General features: G+C 32.9%; 1 protein-coding gene across 1 annotated transcript; it reads left to right on the forward strand.

Moving 5' to 3' along the window:
- Positions 1-4,974: 4,974 nt before the first annotated feature.
- On the forward strand, positions 4,975-14,030 carry LOC121391250 (phosphatidylinositol 3-kinase regulatory subunit alpha-like; the record flags this gene model as incomplete). Its single annotated transcript, XM_041522939.1, has 13 exons — positions 4,975-5,010; positions 5,680-5,827; positions 7,857-7,889; positions 8,734-8,896; positions 9,557-9,827; positions 9,906-10,055; positions 11,041-11,168; positions 11,350-11,424; positions 11,543-11,659; positions 11,910-11,998; positions 12,618-12,630; positions 12,791-12,904; positions 13,884-14,030. Coding segments are annotated over exons 1-13 (1,484 nt in total), but the record flags the coding sequence as incomplete, so codon positions are not given.
- Positions 14,031-16,863: the final 2,833 nt, after the last annotated feature.

Genomic DNA, 16,863 nt, shown 5'->3' on the forward strand with positions numbered 1-16,863 from the left:
AAATATTGATCTCATAATCAATACCTACTAACTCTGCTGAGCTAGTCATATTATATATTAGTACTAAACTCTTCTTCCTCAATTGTACTCAATGTAGTGTGCTTGTCATTGTTTGAGATTTCATACTAAATTTGCATTAATAATTCCTACACTTTTTCATAGTACTTAGTTAGTTGTTGTAATTCATAGATTGTGTATGTCTCTACCTGATGATCAAACCAACTGTGTAAGCAACTAGTTGATATAGTGAAACCTCAATTTATTTTTTTACTTAGGAAATGCTGTTAGCAATACCAGTTGTAAACAATGAGTAATATCAGCTACTACATCTGTAAAGATCAAGTAATACCAGCTATTACATATATCTGTAAACAATGAGTAATACCAGCTATTATATCTGTAAAGATTGAGTAATACTAGCAATTATATCCATAAGGATTGAGTAATACTAGCAATGGTTGAAGTATTCAGACCAGACATTGATACTTTCAATTCAGTGTGTTAGATATTATTAAAGCTATAATATATATCCAATGGAATGATTAAATTATTGTAACATAATTTATTTGTATCAGAATTTCTAAGACTCATATACCAGTATATAGTTTTGTTGCATATTCAGGCAAACCAATATAACTACACTATTGACATTAATCCTTCCTTTTCTCTTCTCTGCTTAAATATGTATGCAACAATATTTGCATTAAATGATGTCTTAACACTGCTGTAAACACATCATTGGATCAAACAAAGGGTAATATTGGAGTGAATTCCTATGGCTACTGAGAGTTCCAGTAGAAAAAGTCATTCTTTGATACAAATTAATAGAATTATTAGGCTCCAAGGTTTAGGGCTTAGGGATATAGTATTAATAATATTGCATTGTGTTTATTGCTGGAAGTCATGTGGATACAGGATTTACTAATATTTCCTTACTTTATAATGTTAATAAACACAGACCATAATAATTGACAACATTATCAAACTATATGTAATACAGAATATGCAGACAACATCATAAATAATCAAAAATGACTAGTAGCATTGTAGCAACATTTGGTGCAAGTTTCTTAGATTTAAATAATGTTATTTGCTGTTTATGCAAGTAAAAAGTAGTAGACTTTAGTATGTGTTTATATTAAACACAACACTGTTATTTACTCTATTTGGACACAGTATGGCTTACCTATTACTGCACTTAGTAACATAAGGAACCGCAGAACAGTAAAAAAGAGTCATCTTTAATTTTATCTTTAACTCTAATTTTTCTTCTCAACGCTTTTATTAATACACGTATCAGTCGAATGCTCTTTACTTCTCCTTCTTTGATACTTGAACTCAATCTGTGGTTTCACTACATACATATTCATATTACGAAATGGTGCAAAGCAGCCACTCCCTCAGACCGCTCGAATGACGTAATACACGTCACGTGATACATTGAATATGGCGACATGAGCCGACTCCCCCTTGTAGAGGCATCAAGTCAACTCTTTGAGGAAGGAAGGCGCAAGCAGTGTGAACTTTCCAGCTGAGACACTAGTGGCAGTACTGGCAAAATAGCGGGTGAGATATGTTGTCACCCTTCGTATAATGTTAATGTACATGATGACTTGGTCTGAAGGGGGAACAGCCATACAGCTTTGATTTTGTTGATGTAAACAGTTAGATAATCGTGTATTGGGTACAGCACTTTTACATATAAATAGTTTTAGTAAAAAGAGACAGCTGTAGAAATGGTATTGATCATTTCATTGTATGTCAGTATTAACTACCCAACCAGCTGCTTATAGTTTTACTATAAAAGTGTTTGTTCTTGAGACAACCAAATTAATTCACCCTGTCTGTGTAAAGTATGTATAAAGATATCGTTTGGCCTTGAATTAATGATATATATAATCTCAAAATATTCAAATATATTTTTAGAAGCTAGTTTAGTTCTCTGTCATTCTTGGTTAATTTTACTGGTGGAAGAAATTTAAGTTCCTTTCCATTCTAAACACCAGTGTATCAATTGTGTAGTTCATTAGAAACTTAGGATACCTCTGTAAACCTCTGTATATGTTAGTAAACTGATAGTTGTTGTAGAGCATCTTGTGAAATGAAGTGGTAAACTCCCAATTGTAATGTTAGTTTGTCTTTTCTCTTTGTGTATACTTTTACAATAACCCAATCCTGTCATAACTGGCTTATCCTGTTTAAATACATGTATAGCTAACATCCTATACCTTGTAGTTGTGATTTATTTACTCGTGAGGTCTAACCCTTTAATGTGTGTGTGTAATATGTGTGTAATGTGTGTGTGTGTGTGTGTGTGTGTGTGTGTGTGTGTGTGTGTGTGTGTGTAATATATATATATATATATATTATATTAATTTGGAATAGTGGTAACTTTTTTACCAATGTTTGTTGTCATATCATGTGACTTGAGGTGAGGGTTGCCTCCTTATTGGAGATGTTGTATTTTTATATGTATATAATGGATAGCCCATATTGGATGGACAATAGTTAAATGATGATGGTTTGATAAAATGGATGAACAACAGATTTGTAGATGAATTAATAGATGGTTGATTTTATGAATGGATGGATTGATGGATGAATGAATGGATGGATTGATGGATGAATGGATGGATTGATGGATGAATGAATTGTATGATGGATGAATGGATGGATTGATGAATGAATGGTTGAACTGATGAATTAATGGATGACAGCTTTTATGACCACAAAATCTACAGAACTATATGGGCTGTTTATAGTACATGTACATGTATTTTTTACATGTAAACTTATCTCTATATTCTATGTTTAATTGGACACACGTTGTATAGTTTCACTTTGTCCTTAAAATAACAGTTATTTGGTTTAGGCTAGTCCAGCATCTGGAGAGATATATCTAATATAAACAATGTAAATAACTTGTTTGCCATTGTATTTTATTGATGATACTCACTTGAACATCTTTGTTAATATGATCTATGTGATATTGAGTGAGTAGTGTACATGTTTATGTACAATACAATGTTGTAGGTGTATAATTTAGTGTACATTCTAGTAGTTTGTTTGATAGATAACCTAAGTTTGGATTTAAGATATGTTGTAATTATATTGTATTCTCTCTCTCTCTCTCTCTCTCTCTCTCTCTCTCTCTCTCTCTCTCTCTCTCTCTCTCTCATCTCTGGCTGTCTAGGAGATGGCATATAGAGTGTACAAAGCTCTCTTTCCATTCACATCAAGAGATTCCTCGAAGTGTCTATGTTACCTGGTGATTTTTTTAATTGTCTATAAATTAGATGATGGATCATGGCCAAATGAAAGTGCTTGGATGAAAGGTATAAGAGATACTAATTTTAATGGATGGATGATTAAGTAGAATGGATTAATACTTTGGTCCAATGGATGAATGACTACAGGAAATAGTTTGATCATTACATCATCAAATGTCTATTTATAGGTACTAATCAACGTACTGAGAAACTGGGACTTTCCTGGCGGTAGTTATTCACAATTAATAGATGAAGTGATACCACGGGAAGAACCCATATCTCCCTTTCCCCCTCCCCAAGAGCCTATCCATGAACCTACTCCACCTCCTCCACCTCGGCGGAAAAGACCAACTCCAACACCTGATCCTTCTATACCAAAAGAAAACAACCCACCCCCTCCAGCTCCTCGTGCTCCTAGAGAAGTTATACAACCTCATGATCTTTTTAAAGTGACAACTTCAGCTACCACTAATGTGTATTGTTTGTAAGTGATAATATTTATCTGATCGTTCATTAATCCATAACATGTCCATTCTTCATTATTCATCTATTTTTCTCTCTGTTTATCTATCTATCTGTCTGTTAGGTGAAGACTACCTTTGGGGTGCGAGTAATTCTGGCTTCAAGTGCATATGTGAGTTGTATATGATATATCTGTATACAATAAATATGTTGTCCTGTTCTCAAGTTTATTTCAAGTTGACATAATACATTATAGTTATATGTTATTTTATTGTGTACATCATACAGTAATTGGTCATGGGTTTACTCTTGTTATTGTAGCAACTGCTGATTAAAATAACATCACAGACTACACATTTAATTAAATAGTTTTATTTAATATATAGGGCATTATTTACCTAGTATGATTTGTTTATTAACATTCTTTTACTGCTTCTCTCTTTCTCTCTTCTCTCTGTCTGTCTGTCTCTCTTCTCTGTCTCTGTCTCTCTCTCTCTCTCTGTCTCTCTCTCTGTCTCTGTCCTGTCTCTCTGTCTCTCTCTCTCTCTCTCTTCTCTCTCTCTCTGTCTCTCTTGTCTCTCTTCTCTCTCTGTCCTGTCTCTCTGTCTCTCTCTTCTCTTCTCTCTCTCTGTCTCTCTGTCTCTGTCTCTCTCTTTTCTCTCTCTCTCTCACACACACACAGACTGTCAAGCAGTATGCCATGCCACCTGCAAAGATGCTTTCTTAAAAGTCATTAAATGTGATCCTAGTGCCAGTGTGAGTTTTTAAGATTTTGTTTTGAAAATCTGAGACCAATGATTTTATAATTCCATTCCACAGGATGCTTTAGAAGATATCTCATATAGAGAATATGTTTACACTAAAAATGTAAGTATGAACATATGAAATGTTTTAAAATCATTCCTCCTCCTCCTCTCTCTCTCTCTCTCTCTCTCTCTCTCTCTCTCTCTCACTCTCCAGTCATTTCCTTGAATTCCATGAGTCAGACATTGAATCATGGATGAAAGCCGTTAAAATTGATGTTTACTGGGACCATTTAAAAAAGGTGGTATTGTTACTGGACAAGAACTGATGAGGGTCAATGAAGACATACTAATAGTTAGTGGACATATACACATGCATACCTATAATTTCATTCCCGTTCCAGAACTGGAATGTGTCTTTTTATAATGCACAATTGTTTTATAATATCTCATTCTCATAGAAACTTGGTATTACTGATGAACTACATATACAAGTCATTATGGAGTGTCTTAACGAACTCTGTAGGCCAACACAGGTACTGCTCACATTTCATTAATCAGAAAAATAGTTACCACCCACACGTAATTAATAGTGGGAGTGGCATATTATTAGAGCTGTAGTCTGAAATTTGTATAGTTAAGTTTTAAGAAGTATTGTAGTTTTAATATTACGTATAGATATGTTCATATACAATAGAGTAAATAATAGCAGTATACATGTTATAATATATTAAATTGTATTACATTGAGTTCTGACTTAGTAATATATCAGCAATGGGTGGGTCACTGTGGGTGTAGCATATTTATTACTTTTCACTAGAAAGTATAGTAGTATTAACTATTTGTAATAAATTTATATTTTATATCTTTATTTCAATAAGTTATTAATACACCAACAATGTTCTACATTACCCTCATTGTGGATTTATTAGCAGGGGAATATTAAATGTTTATACTATAAATAAGTTAATGAAATAAGAATAATGATATAATATTGTTTTTTAAGTATTATAAGAAATATATTATTAGTGGGGTTGTTTTTACTATTAATGTTAGTTATTATAGATCAGTGTATCATACATATATATTATGGGGTGTAGTCGTACTGTAATGTTTATTCTTAATTTAGTTTATGTGACTCAATGATGTTAAAAGTGTCAATATGTCAGATTATATTTTCTGCTGATAATATTATTTTATTGTAGGTATCTACTCCTAATTCTCTCTCTCCTGGTGATGATACTGATATTGGTGCTTGGAAGAGATTAAGTGGTCAGTTTGGTCAGTATGCTGCTGCTATGGTTCGTTCACCAAGTGTATTCACAATAACAGATCAAGACCCTAAGAAAAGAAGTGAGTGTGTGTGTGTGTGTGTGTGTGTGTGTGTGTGTGTGTGTGTGTGTGTGTGTGTGTGGTGTGTGTGTGTGTGGTGTGTGTGAGAGAGAGAGAGAGAGAACAAAGAACATTTTCATCAACAGTCATTTTGTTTATATTTTGTAGAGGGAGAACGTTCATTAAATGGACATATCTTTCATTCTCATACATATGGTACTCCTACTAGATGTGATTTCTGTCGCAAGTACATGTTAGGGTTTATACGACAAGGATTAAAGTGTAAAGTGAGATAATTAATTAAGTAAATAATAATTTTACTCTCTCTGTTTCTCTCTCTCTTTCTCTTCTCTCTCTCTCTCTCTCTCTCTCAAGATTGTAGTATGAGTCTACACAAAATGTGTCTAATGGAGACCATTGCTAGTTGTGATCAATGGAGACACGAGACATAACATTGGTTAGTTTGGTTACAAACATCATATAGTCCAGTTACAATAATGATTAAGTATATTAACATAATATACTATTATGAAGACTGAGGACATGTCACTGCATAATATAGTGTTACATTAACTTATATATTCTAATTATATATATTATAACTACATATATTATATATTATAACTACATATATTATAACTACATATATTATATATTATAACTACATATATTATATATTATAACTACATATATTATATTTTATTATTAACTTATATGTATTATTTTTAAAATTATTAGTTGAAGTATTTGGTGTTGAATTAGCGGCACAATTTAAACTGTCAGGTTGAGAAGGCTCCACCTATTGTCATCAAATGTATCGAAGCAGTAGAGGAGAAAGGTATGAGGATCCATTCAGTTATAAGTGATATTGTTGTTGTATTGTTAGTCTAAGACTAGAAGGTATCTATCGTATCAGTCCATCACTTGGTGACATTAACAGACTAAAAGATGAACTGAATACAAGTAAGTTTGTAAATAGATTACGTAGGCCATCTCTCTCTCTCTCTCTCTCTCTCTCTCTCTCCTCTCTCTTTCTCTCTCTCTCTAGATGTAGCTGCTGTTGATGTTCATGATCCACGTTGGGTTGATACTCATGTCTTTGCCGGTGCTCTCAACTCTACTTGAGAGAGTTACCTGAACCAGTGTTCACTTATCACATGTATAGTGATTTTATTCAGGCTGCAAGTACGGTAAACTGTTGCATCTCTCTCTCTCTCTCTCTCTCCATCTCTCTCTCTCTCATCTCTCTCTCTCTCTCTCTCTCTCAATCTCTCTCTCCTCTCTCTCTTCTTCTCTCGTCTCTCTCTCTCTCTCTCTCTCTCTCTCTCTCTCTCTCTCTCTCTCTCTCTCTCTCTCTCTCTCTCTCTCTCCTCTCTCTCTCTCTCTCATCTCATCATCATCACGATCCTCTCTCTCTCATCTCATCTCATATTTCATGCACTGCTAGTTTTTTGTAGAAATGATTCAGTTTGCTGATAATATTCTCCATTTTTATTCTTTTTTAGAAAGCAGTAAAGATATTGAAATGATTTATCAAAAATGTAAAATCTCTTGTTGACCGACTACCATCTCATAATAAACTGACATTAGAAACAATTTTGAAACATCTCATTAAGTAAGTTATAATATAATATGTCTGTATTATGTCTTACTCTCTCTCTCTCTCCGTCTCATTGCAGTGTTATTGATGAACAACAATATACAAGATGTCACTAAATAATTTAGCTCTTGTTTTTGGACCCACTCTTATCAGACCCAAAACCAGAACAAAAATGTAAGTTGGTCTTATTTTAACCTTTAACCTCTGTACTTTGACCTTTAATATCTGTACTTTGATCTTAGTGAGCTGGTGGGAAATTGTGATGTTCACTGTCGGATAATAGATATTCTATTACAGAAAGGCCCCTGGAACAGAGGTAATGGTATACTGGAATATACTGATGTTTTACTAGAGTATACTGAAATATACTGATGTTTTACTAGAGTATACTGATAATGTACTGAAGTATACAATATTTAATATGTTATATTGTGTTTATTATTTATGTAGCGCCTCCACCTCCTATCAGGAGAGAAACCAAACGTGAGTATTATAAACCAAGTCTGAAAATTTAGAACAAATACTTGTGCATATAAATGATTGCTCTATGCATGGACATCTTGAACAAGAAAGTTGGTATGCAGGAAGTTCAATGATAGTCCCTCATGCTTACCAAATTTTATAAACTTCCTGTTTGAGATGGTTGTGTAACAATAACTTATGCACAAGTGTTCGTTTGAAATTCATTGAGCATTAGCTCCATTACATATCATTAATTGTGTAACTAAGTCGAGAAAATGCTGACATTTAAGGAAATGTTTGCACGTTCTATGCACCCATCTTATTAATAAATTTATAACAGGAAGTTCTATAGTAATTATTACATACCATATTTTATTAACTTCCTGGTAAAGGATGTTAACATAGCAGGTGTTTAAATGCAACCATTTCCTCTTGAGTTGTTTTGTTTTTGTTTCATTTGTTACTAGAACAATCAAATCAAATTATATAACTCACTTGTTTTGAACAGTTGCAATGAAACTGTTTCTCATAAAAAATTATTATAAAGTTTATTGTTTTGATATGCTAAAATTTGATTTATATTTGAAAGGAGACATAAATAATGGTTATTTCTCTGTAAAACTTAAGTTGATTTTTTAATATGCTAGACCACTATTACTTTCATTATACACATGTACATTTATATTATTAAGTAGTTCGTTCTATTTTAATATGCTAGACCACTATTACTTTCATTATACACATATACATGTACATTTATATTATTAAGTAGTTCATTCTATTTTAATATGCTAGACCACTATTACTTTCATTATACACATGTACATGTACATTTATATTATTAAGTAGTTCGTTCTATTTCTAGCCACTTCTCCACCACCTCCAGTACCAAGTAGAGTAAGGCAACCTTCTCTCCCTCCCTCTCTCCCTCCCTCTCGACCACTCCCTGTACCAGTTATAGAGGAAGATGTCGATACTGTTTCTATGCCATTAACTGATGTGTGTTGGTACTGGCAGGATATTTCCAGGTAAGTCAGTAATTTAATATATTCAGACTTGGCTACATATCAAAAACTTGGTGCGGGTTTTAATGTACATGTAATAGAATATGTCAATATTTATTGTGTACATGTACATGTGTGTGTTATTAATAGAAAATACCACTTGTGTTTTTTCCTCTTATGAAAAGAGGACACCCCTTAGATCATAACACTAATTTACTTCCTGTAAAGGACAATGAATTAAAAACACCCTTTACAAACATCCTGGACTTGTTCCAGTTATTAGTTTATTTGACCTCTCTGTATATTGGGGACAGTTGTAAGTTTCTAAGGTGTCAGAATACAATGGTAATGTAGTGAGTACTATTTGACCTTATTCCACCTGTGTCATCTGTATAGAGGATATCCTTAATATAGAGGTGTCCTTGGACCTTGATATAGAGGTCAAATAATACACTTAAGTATTAGTATGGGACTAGAACAATTGTCTTCAATATAGAGGTTGTATAATACACTAAAGTATTAGTATGGGACTAGAACAAGTGTCCTCAATATAGAGGTTGTATAATACACTAAAGTATTAGTATGGAACTAGAACACATTCAGAGAGTTTTTTAAAATCAAATTGTCCATTATAAGAGATTCTACTATAAAGAGAGCACTCATTGTATTCCTATCTATGTTCAGGGAGGAAGTGACAGCAAAACTCAGAGATACAGTCGACGGGACATTTCTTGTCCGTGACTCTCAACGAGGAGCTTACACATTGACTGTGAGAAAAGGAGGACAAAACAAGTTAATACGTATCATTTCATCTCAAGGGAAGTATGGGTTTTCGGAACCAACAGATTTTTCATCTGTACCTGCTTTAATTGAGTACTATCGTAAAAACTCATTGTCTCAGTATAACCCACGTCTTGATGTGAAATTGGAACATCCCATATCCCGTTTTGCCAAAGTAAATTGCTTCTATTACATATGCATATCTATTTTTATGTATCCATATGATCTTTCATTTTACTATCTGTCCATTTAGATCACTGATGAAGGTGCGGAAGATGAAGAAGAAGATCGTGAGAATGACGTTGAAGAACTACTTGACAAATTACGAGAAGCAACAGAGAATTTTGATTCTAAAAATGATGAGTACCTTGAATTAGAGAAGAGATTTGAGCATGAAAGAGTTGTAAGTGACTGTTGATAGACATTTTGTCAACCAATATCTGTTACTTTGTCAAACCACTTTCAAATGGATCCTTAATGTAGAGGTGTCCTCAATATAGAGGTTGTATAATACATTAAAGTATTAGTATGGGACTAGTACAAGTGTCCTCAATATAGAGGTTGTATAATACACTAAAATATAAGTATGGGACTAGAACAAGTGTCCTCAATATAGAGGTTGTATAATACACTAAAGTATTAGTATGGGACTAGAACAAGTGTCCTCAATATAGAGGTTGTATAATACACTAAAGTATTAGTATGGGACTAGAACAAGTGTCCTCAATATAGAGGTTGTATAATATACTAAAGTATTAGTATGGGACTAGAACAAGTGTCCTCAATATAGAGGTTGTATAATACACTAAAGTATTAGTATGGGACTAGAACAAGTGTCCTCAATATAGAGGTTGTATAATACACTAAAATATAAGTATGGGACTAGAACAAGTGTCCTCAATATAGAGGTTGTATAATACACTAAAGTATTAGTATGGGACTAGAGCCAGTGTCCTCAATATAGAGGTTGTATAATACACTAAAGTATTAGTATGGGACTAGAACAAGTGTCCTCAATATAGAGGTTGTATAATACACTAAAGTATTAGTATGGGACTAGAACAAGTGTCCTCAATATAGAGGTTGTATAATACACTGAAGTATTAGTATGGAACTAGAACAAGTGTCCTCAATATAGAGGTTGTATAATACACTAAAGTATTAGTATGGGACTAGAACAAGTGTCCTCAATATAGAGGTTGTATAATACACTAAAATATAAGTATGGGACTAGAAGTGTTGTCCTTAAATCTGTGTGTCCACTATGAATTGTTTGATTGTATCTTTAAACCTTATATTGTTAGTTTTGTGTATATTAATAACTTGTTTACTGATCACCTCTCTGGTGACTCCATTTACTTAAAATTAAATGATCTTTTCTTTTGTAGGAAGTTGAGAATGCTCAAGCTAGTGTCAAAGCTCGAGGGAATATAGTGGAAATGCTTAAAGATCAGCTTGTCTTTCTCAAGAAATCTAATCTCTCTGTATCTAATATGTTGGAGATTGATAGAAAAAGGTGAACATTCTCTCTCTCTCTTCTCTGTCTCTCTGTCTCTCTCACACACACATACTCATAACACTGTATTACCTTATAGGGTAATGGAAAATGGGAAAGTATTAGGTGATAAATTACAACAAGCTGAAAGATACCATAAAATGGCTTTACAAAACATGATGGATTGTAACAAAAATTTTAGAGCACTTGATCGTGACTTAAACTCAATAAGACCTATTTTAATGAGACTTCAATGGGAAAAAGATCAATACATTAGGTAAGACAGTAATAATAATAATAATAGAAATAGTTTCCAAAGCCTCATTATGTCCATGATAAAGAGAATCTAAACTCACTGTTAGTACACTTGTAATTTAATGTTTTTTTTTTTCCAGTAAACTAGTCCAAGAAGGACTGACTCATCATGATATTTCTGAACGTGTCAAAGAGAAGTCTATCACAGAATCCGAGAGTATTTATGGTACATTGTATGGAACATTGGAAGAAGAGATGTAAGTATCATCATCTCTCCAAATTATTGTTAATAATAATATATTCTCATAAGACAATGTGTGCATTAAAACTGTGTGCATGTACATGTATTTTACTTGTTTCCATAGTAACATATGTACAATAATGCATTATTTTACTTGTTTCCATGGTAACGTATGTACAATAATGTCTTATTTTACTTGTTTCCATGGTAACATACATACAACAGTACATGTGCCTATTTTGTGAGTGTTGTTTTAATAATTTCAGGGATGATGATGAGGACCCTGAATTGATTTATGAACCTCCACCTGAAGTGTCCTTTCTTTGGCTAATCCTGGCCCTCCTCCTCCTCCAAGGTAACACCTTTCTTATGTGTGATTTGTCTGTACTCTCTCTCTCTCTCTCTCTCTCTCTCTCTCTCTCTCTCTCTCTCTCTGTCAACAGAAGTAGGACAATAGAGGAATCATCTCCTCCTCCTCCTCCTCTTGTTCCTAGAGCAAGCCGGGCTGGTAATCAGCTGAAAACTCCTTTACCACAGCTCCCTCTACCTCCGATTAGAAAAGTGTCTTCAGAGAATGATAGGTTTACACAAAGCACACCAGTTAATGCTATGAGGCCAGTACATATGAGACCAAAGGTAAGAAATACTGAACTGTTGGCTTGTGATTACATTCACATGGTCAGTATATTAGTCTCAATATACTGTTCCTCTTGATACACATGTATTGTGCTACATGTACATGTATTGGACTAAATATATTGTAATCTCCATATAATATACATGTACATGTATATATCTTTTCAGTTACCAATGCCTGTTGAGAATCGTCCTCACATTCGTCAGGAGACGTGGTATGTAGAGTGTGATAGGTATGTGAACTAATGAATTAATTGAAATGATAATGAATGATCATTGGATAAAATGGAGGCATAATTTTATTTTTCTGCTTATGTAATATTTGTTATTGTTTTTAGTTTTCCTTATAAGGTAATTGTTATTGTAACAATTGTTTTGGAATTAGACAGGATGATATTGAAATTTGACATGTTATATATTATTATGTTCTAAGAATTGATCTTATAATATTGAAGTTTACACATGAAATGCCCATTGTTGGTTACTCTATTTCCCTTTCTCTTCCTTTTAGGAGTCAATCTGAGCACTATTTAAGAGGTAAACAAGATGGTACATTCCTTTGTCGGCCATCAGGAAAGTCCCAAGAAGTCAAGGGTGCCCTTCATACCCACACTATTGACATTGTGTAAGTTCTCTATGACACAACATGTGTTCTTAATAAGGACTCTGATATTTAAACAGTGTAGGTGGTGAAAGTGGTATTGATTGGAGCATAAGCAAATAGTCTTATGTCATTGGATTTATATGTACACGCCCCTTTATTATGGCTTCTAATTAATAGGATACATCATATATTGTTATTTTATTGTTATAAATCTTTTCATTTCCTTTGCTTGTGCAATAGGTCAGCATACAACACATGTACATGTACATGTTGTACATGTACATGTGTGTGACTTAGTTATGTCTGTGTTATTATTATACTAATCCATTTATTGTATTATTAACCTTTGATCATAGCATTTGGTCAAGGGAGTAACTGCAAACGTGTATATATATACTCTCTCCCACTGTAACTAGCTGCCCAGTGAAACCCCTCTGTAACGGATACAATAAAAACGCTTGCCATGCAGAGCTTGCCAGATAGTCCTAAGATTATTTTGGGCCTTATAGCATCTATATGTTATCTATCATTGTTTTATTGTTGTATATAACATTGAGTATGACAAATTAACTTAACTGAACTTAAATGTCATCATCACACACAGTGACCAATAATTGTGAAGGACTTTGAATATGACTGTGACATATTGAAATTACTTTTAAAATCTTTAATGTTAAATTACATTTTATGACAAATTTTTACAATTATATTCTTGTTAGTGTCTCAGCATAGAGGGTAAATAATGCTTTAAAATGTATTAGTATATGTAATATTGGTTATTTATTTTGTAATTCATAGACTCTATAAATAAATGCAAAATAACATAAGTTTATGGATCTAATGTAAATGTTAATATTTTATTCATCCATTCTTGCCCTCTATCCATCCATTCTTGCCCTCTGTCCATCCATTTTTGCCCTCTATCCATTCATTCTTGCCCTCTGTCCATCCATTCTTGACCTTTATTCATCCATTTTACCTTCTATTCATCCATATCCAGATACAACGGTATCAAGCATTTGAAGGTTGTCTATGATGGTACTAAATATGGCTTCTCTAGTCCATGTGTCTACAAATCTCTCTTGGAACTTGTAATACATTACTCTGAAAATTCTCTTGAAACCCACAATCCTAAGTTAACAACAACGTTAGCTTTTCCACTTAATAGTTAATTAACTAACTGTTATTTGTTAACGAGGGAAATTTTTTTCAAATAAATTGTCTTTTTTTATGATTTAGTGTTTAGATAGGAGAGGGACATGATTTTATCTTAGCATGTATCAATTCTACATATCTAGATTGTATGTATATTATTTGTGTGTGATTATTTTTATAATAATAAAAATAATAATATTTAATTATTGTAGTATTCTTTGATTGTGTTTCACTTTAATTAATTATACACCCTTATTTTTGAGTATTTTTTAAAAATTGACACATCTGTAGATAAAATTGTTATATATCATTTTTGCTTGGTGTTACATTTTAATATAGATAAACTTAATTTTAATGAATCCTGTCACCTGTTGTCAGTATGCAATAATGGGCTTGGTCCACTACATTGTATATTTAGATTAGGGGTGGGGTCTAATATAACATTGATGATACCATACCCAAAATTTTCAGAACAGTGACACAAATGGAATGCCATAAATTTTGATCCTATATCTATCTCCATGTATTGTTGTTCAGTTATTACTAATGGTGTTTGTTCTTTAAAATTCAGGAGTTGTGTGTGATTTGCTGAAACATTATTGTTTCAAAACAAAAGTAGTTTGTTTGCACAACAAATTAATATTGTTGCTCCCACTCATAAATTGACAATAATAAAATATATTATATAATTTTAATTTGTTGTCCAATACTGTTGTTAGGTTACTGAGAAAACCATCATGACCACAAAATTATTTCATGAAGCCAACACCATTTTTGGTCAGTGCAACTGACTTATAATCATAACCACAAGTTCTATTATAATAAACCATCACTATATATAGTCATCAACAACAAGTAGTGGTTAATAATCTATTATATTACATCCTCTCAGGTGTAAGGCCCAGTTTATTACATCATGACATGAGGGTTAATTACATACATAACATCACTGGTAGTATTTCTAATGCTAACAAAATGATCCCCTTTTATCGTGAATTAGGATGTGGTAGTTACCCAAGTTATTTTTGGAAATTGACTCTTTATTTACCGATATTATATATTTAATTCCCATGTTATGCTCTGTTAATTGTAATAATGTTTTCCTACTAATGTACGTAGTAGGGAATATTACTTTTCCTACTATAAGTAATATTGTTGATCTGTTTATTCTCCCGAAGTTCATTCTAACGATAAGTAACTCATGATGCATTGTTTATTAATGTTAAATTGAATCGTGACAGTCGCCTTTATCATTACAATAATATGCTCACATGTCAACATCATTTAAATATATTTACTTTCAATAATGATTCATCCAATATAAATTGCATGAAGTAATATGAGCACCTGTTTACATAAAGCATTGCTATCCCTATCTCCCTACCTCACAAGTCAGTTATGGTTCTAAACATCTACATAGCAATAAGTGTAGGGTGATCTCTATATTACATAATAAAGTTCACAGAATAGAGTTAAATAATTACATGTGATGTATTAGGCTTCGTCATTGATGATTTCAGGTGATCAAGTTGATGTTATGACTTGTAGTGGCTGTCTTCTTAGAATGATTAACTACAGAGTCAAAATACATAAGGAAAGACTGTTAAGAGGTTGCCCTAATGACTTTTGAAGTCATCTTCTATATTGCACACATCATTCCTATTAAGGTGTTAGGTTGTGTCATAATAATAAACATTACATGCAAAAAAAGGACATATGTTTCTAAAAATTGACTATACAGACAAAATGGTAACCAAAAAATTATTATGATAAATTGGAAAACCACGAGACAGGAAAAATGGAAACCAAACAACAAGATGCTACTTCCTGTTATGGGGTAAAGACCCTTCATTTCCTTGGGAAGTATCTATATATATATAAAGTGTTCACAGACTCGATTCATCACTCCAGTAAAGTTTAAACAGAGATTATTACTGACAGTTCTGTTAAAATGATGTCTCTTATCAACATAAACATCTTCCTTGTTCTCATTGGATGTTGTTTGCAGAGATTGAACTGTGCTCCATTGGAATTAATCGAATCTGATGTTGAGTTTGTAAGTAGCATTATACCCTCACCTAGCAGCTCAGTACCTGTTGTGTCAACGACTCCTCTATTTCTATCTAATCCTGTTCCATCACCTACTCCTGAGCCAGTACAGAAATTACCTGAAAAAAGTTTGGTAAGAATCTGATAGCAAGATACCTTCTCTCTATATACTAAAACTAAATCTATTGTCATTCAATTCATCCTCTTTATTGAGGATGCTTTCAGGACAACTTACAATGTCCTAGGTCCTAAAGTGTACATGTTTTCAATGTAGAGAAGTTTTGTTATGATCTTACTTTTAAAATACTTCCCTCTATTACAGAACATGACATTATTGTGCAGTTACTTATATATGTACTTGGTAGCTGATGCAGAAAAAAACACTCTTTCTGCTAGTGGGAGTCCGAGCAGTGCAACAGTTTTCACTATGGAAAGATATGTTATGGATACAAATGACTATTACTACAAATTGAGAATCCAGAACACAGAGAACTTTGTTTATTTTACTGGAGACGGGACACTTGGAGTAGGAGTGAGTTGGTGTATATATATCATTGAGATGTGTGTATAAACCTTTTTTAAGTACACCCGAGCCACTTGTAAGTAGTTTACGAAGTACAGTACACAAGATTATAGACCAACTGTCGAGTTGTTCATGTTGAGGAGGTACTGTTTTCCATGTAATCAGATTGTATTGAAAAGGTGTATTGAATAAACATAATCTCTGATGTACTTTCAGCTTAAAATGGAAACGGGACACGCTAGTCCCAAAACAT

This window comes from Gigantopelta aegis, unplaced genomic scaffold (genome assembly GCF_016097555.1).
Source record: "Gigantopelta aegis isolate Gae_Host unplaced genomic scaffold, Gae_host_genome ctg1980_pilon_pilon:::debris, whole genome shotgun sequence".
Lineage (NCBI taxonomy): Eukaryota > Metazoa > Mollusca > Gastropoda > Neomphalida > Peltospiridae > Gigantopelta > Gigantopelta aegis.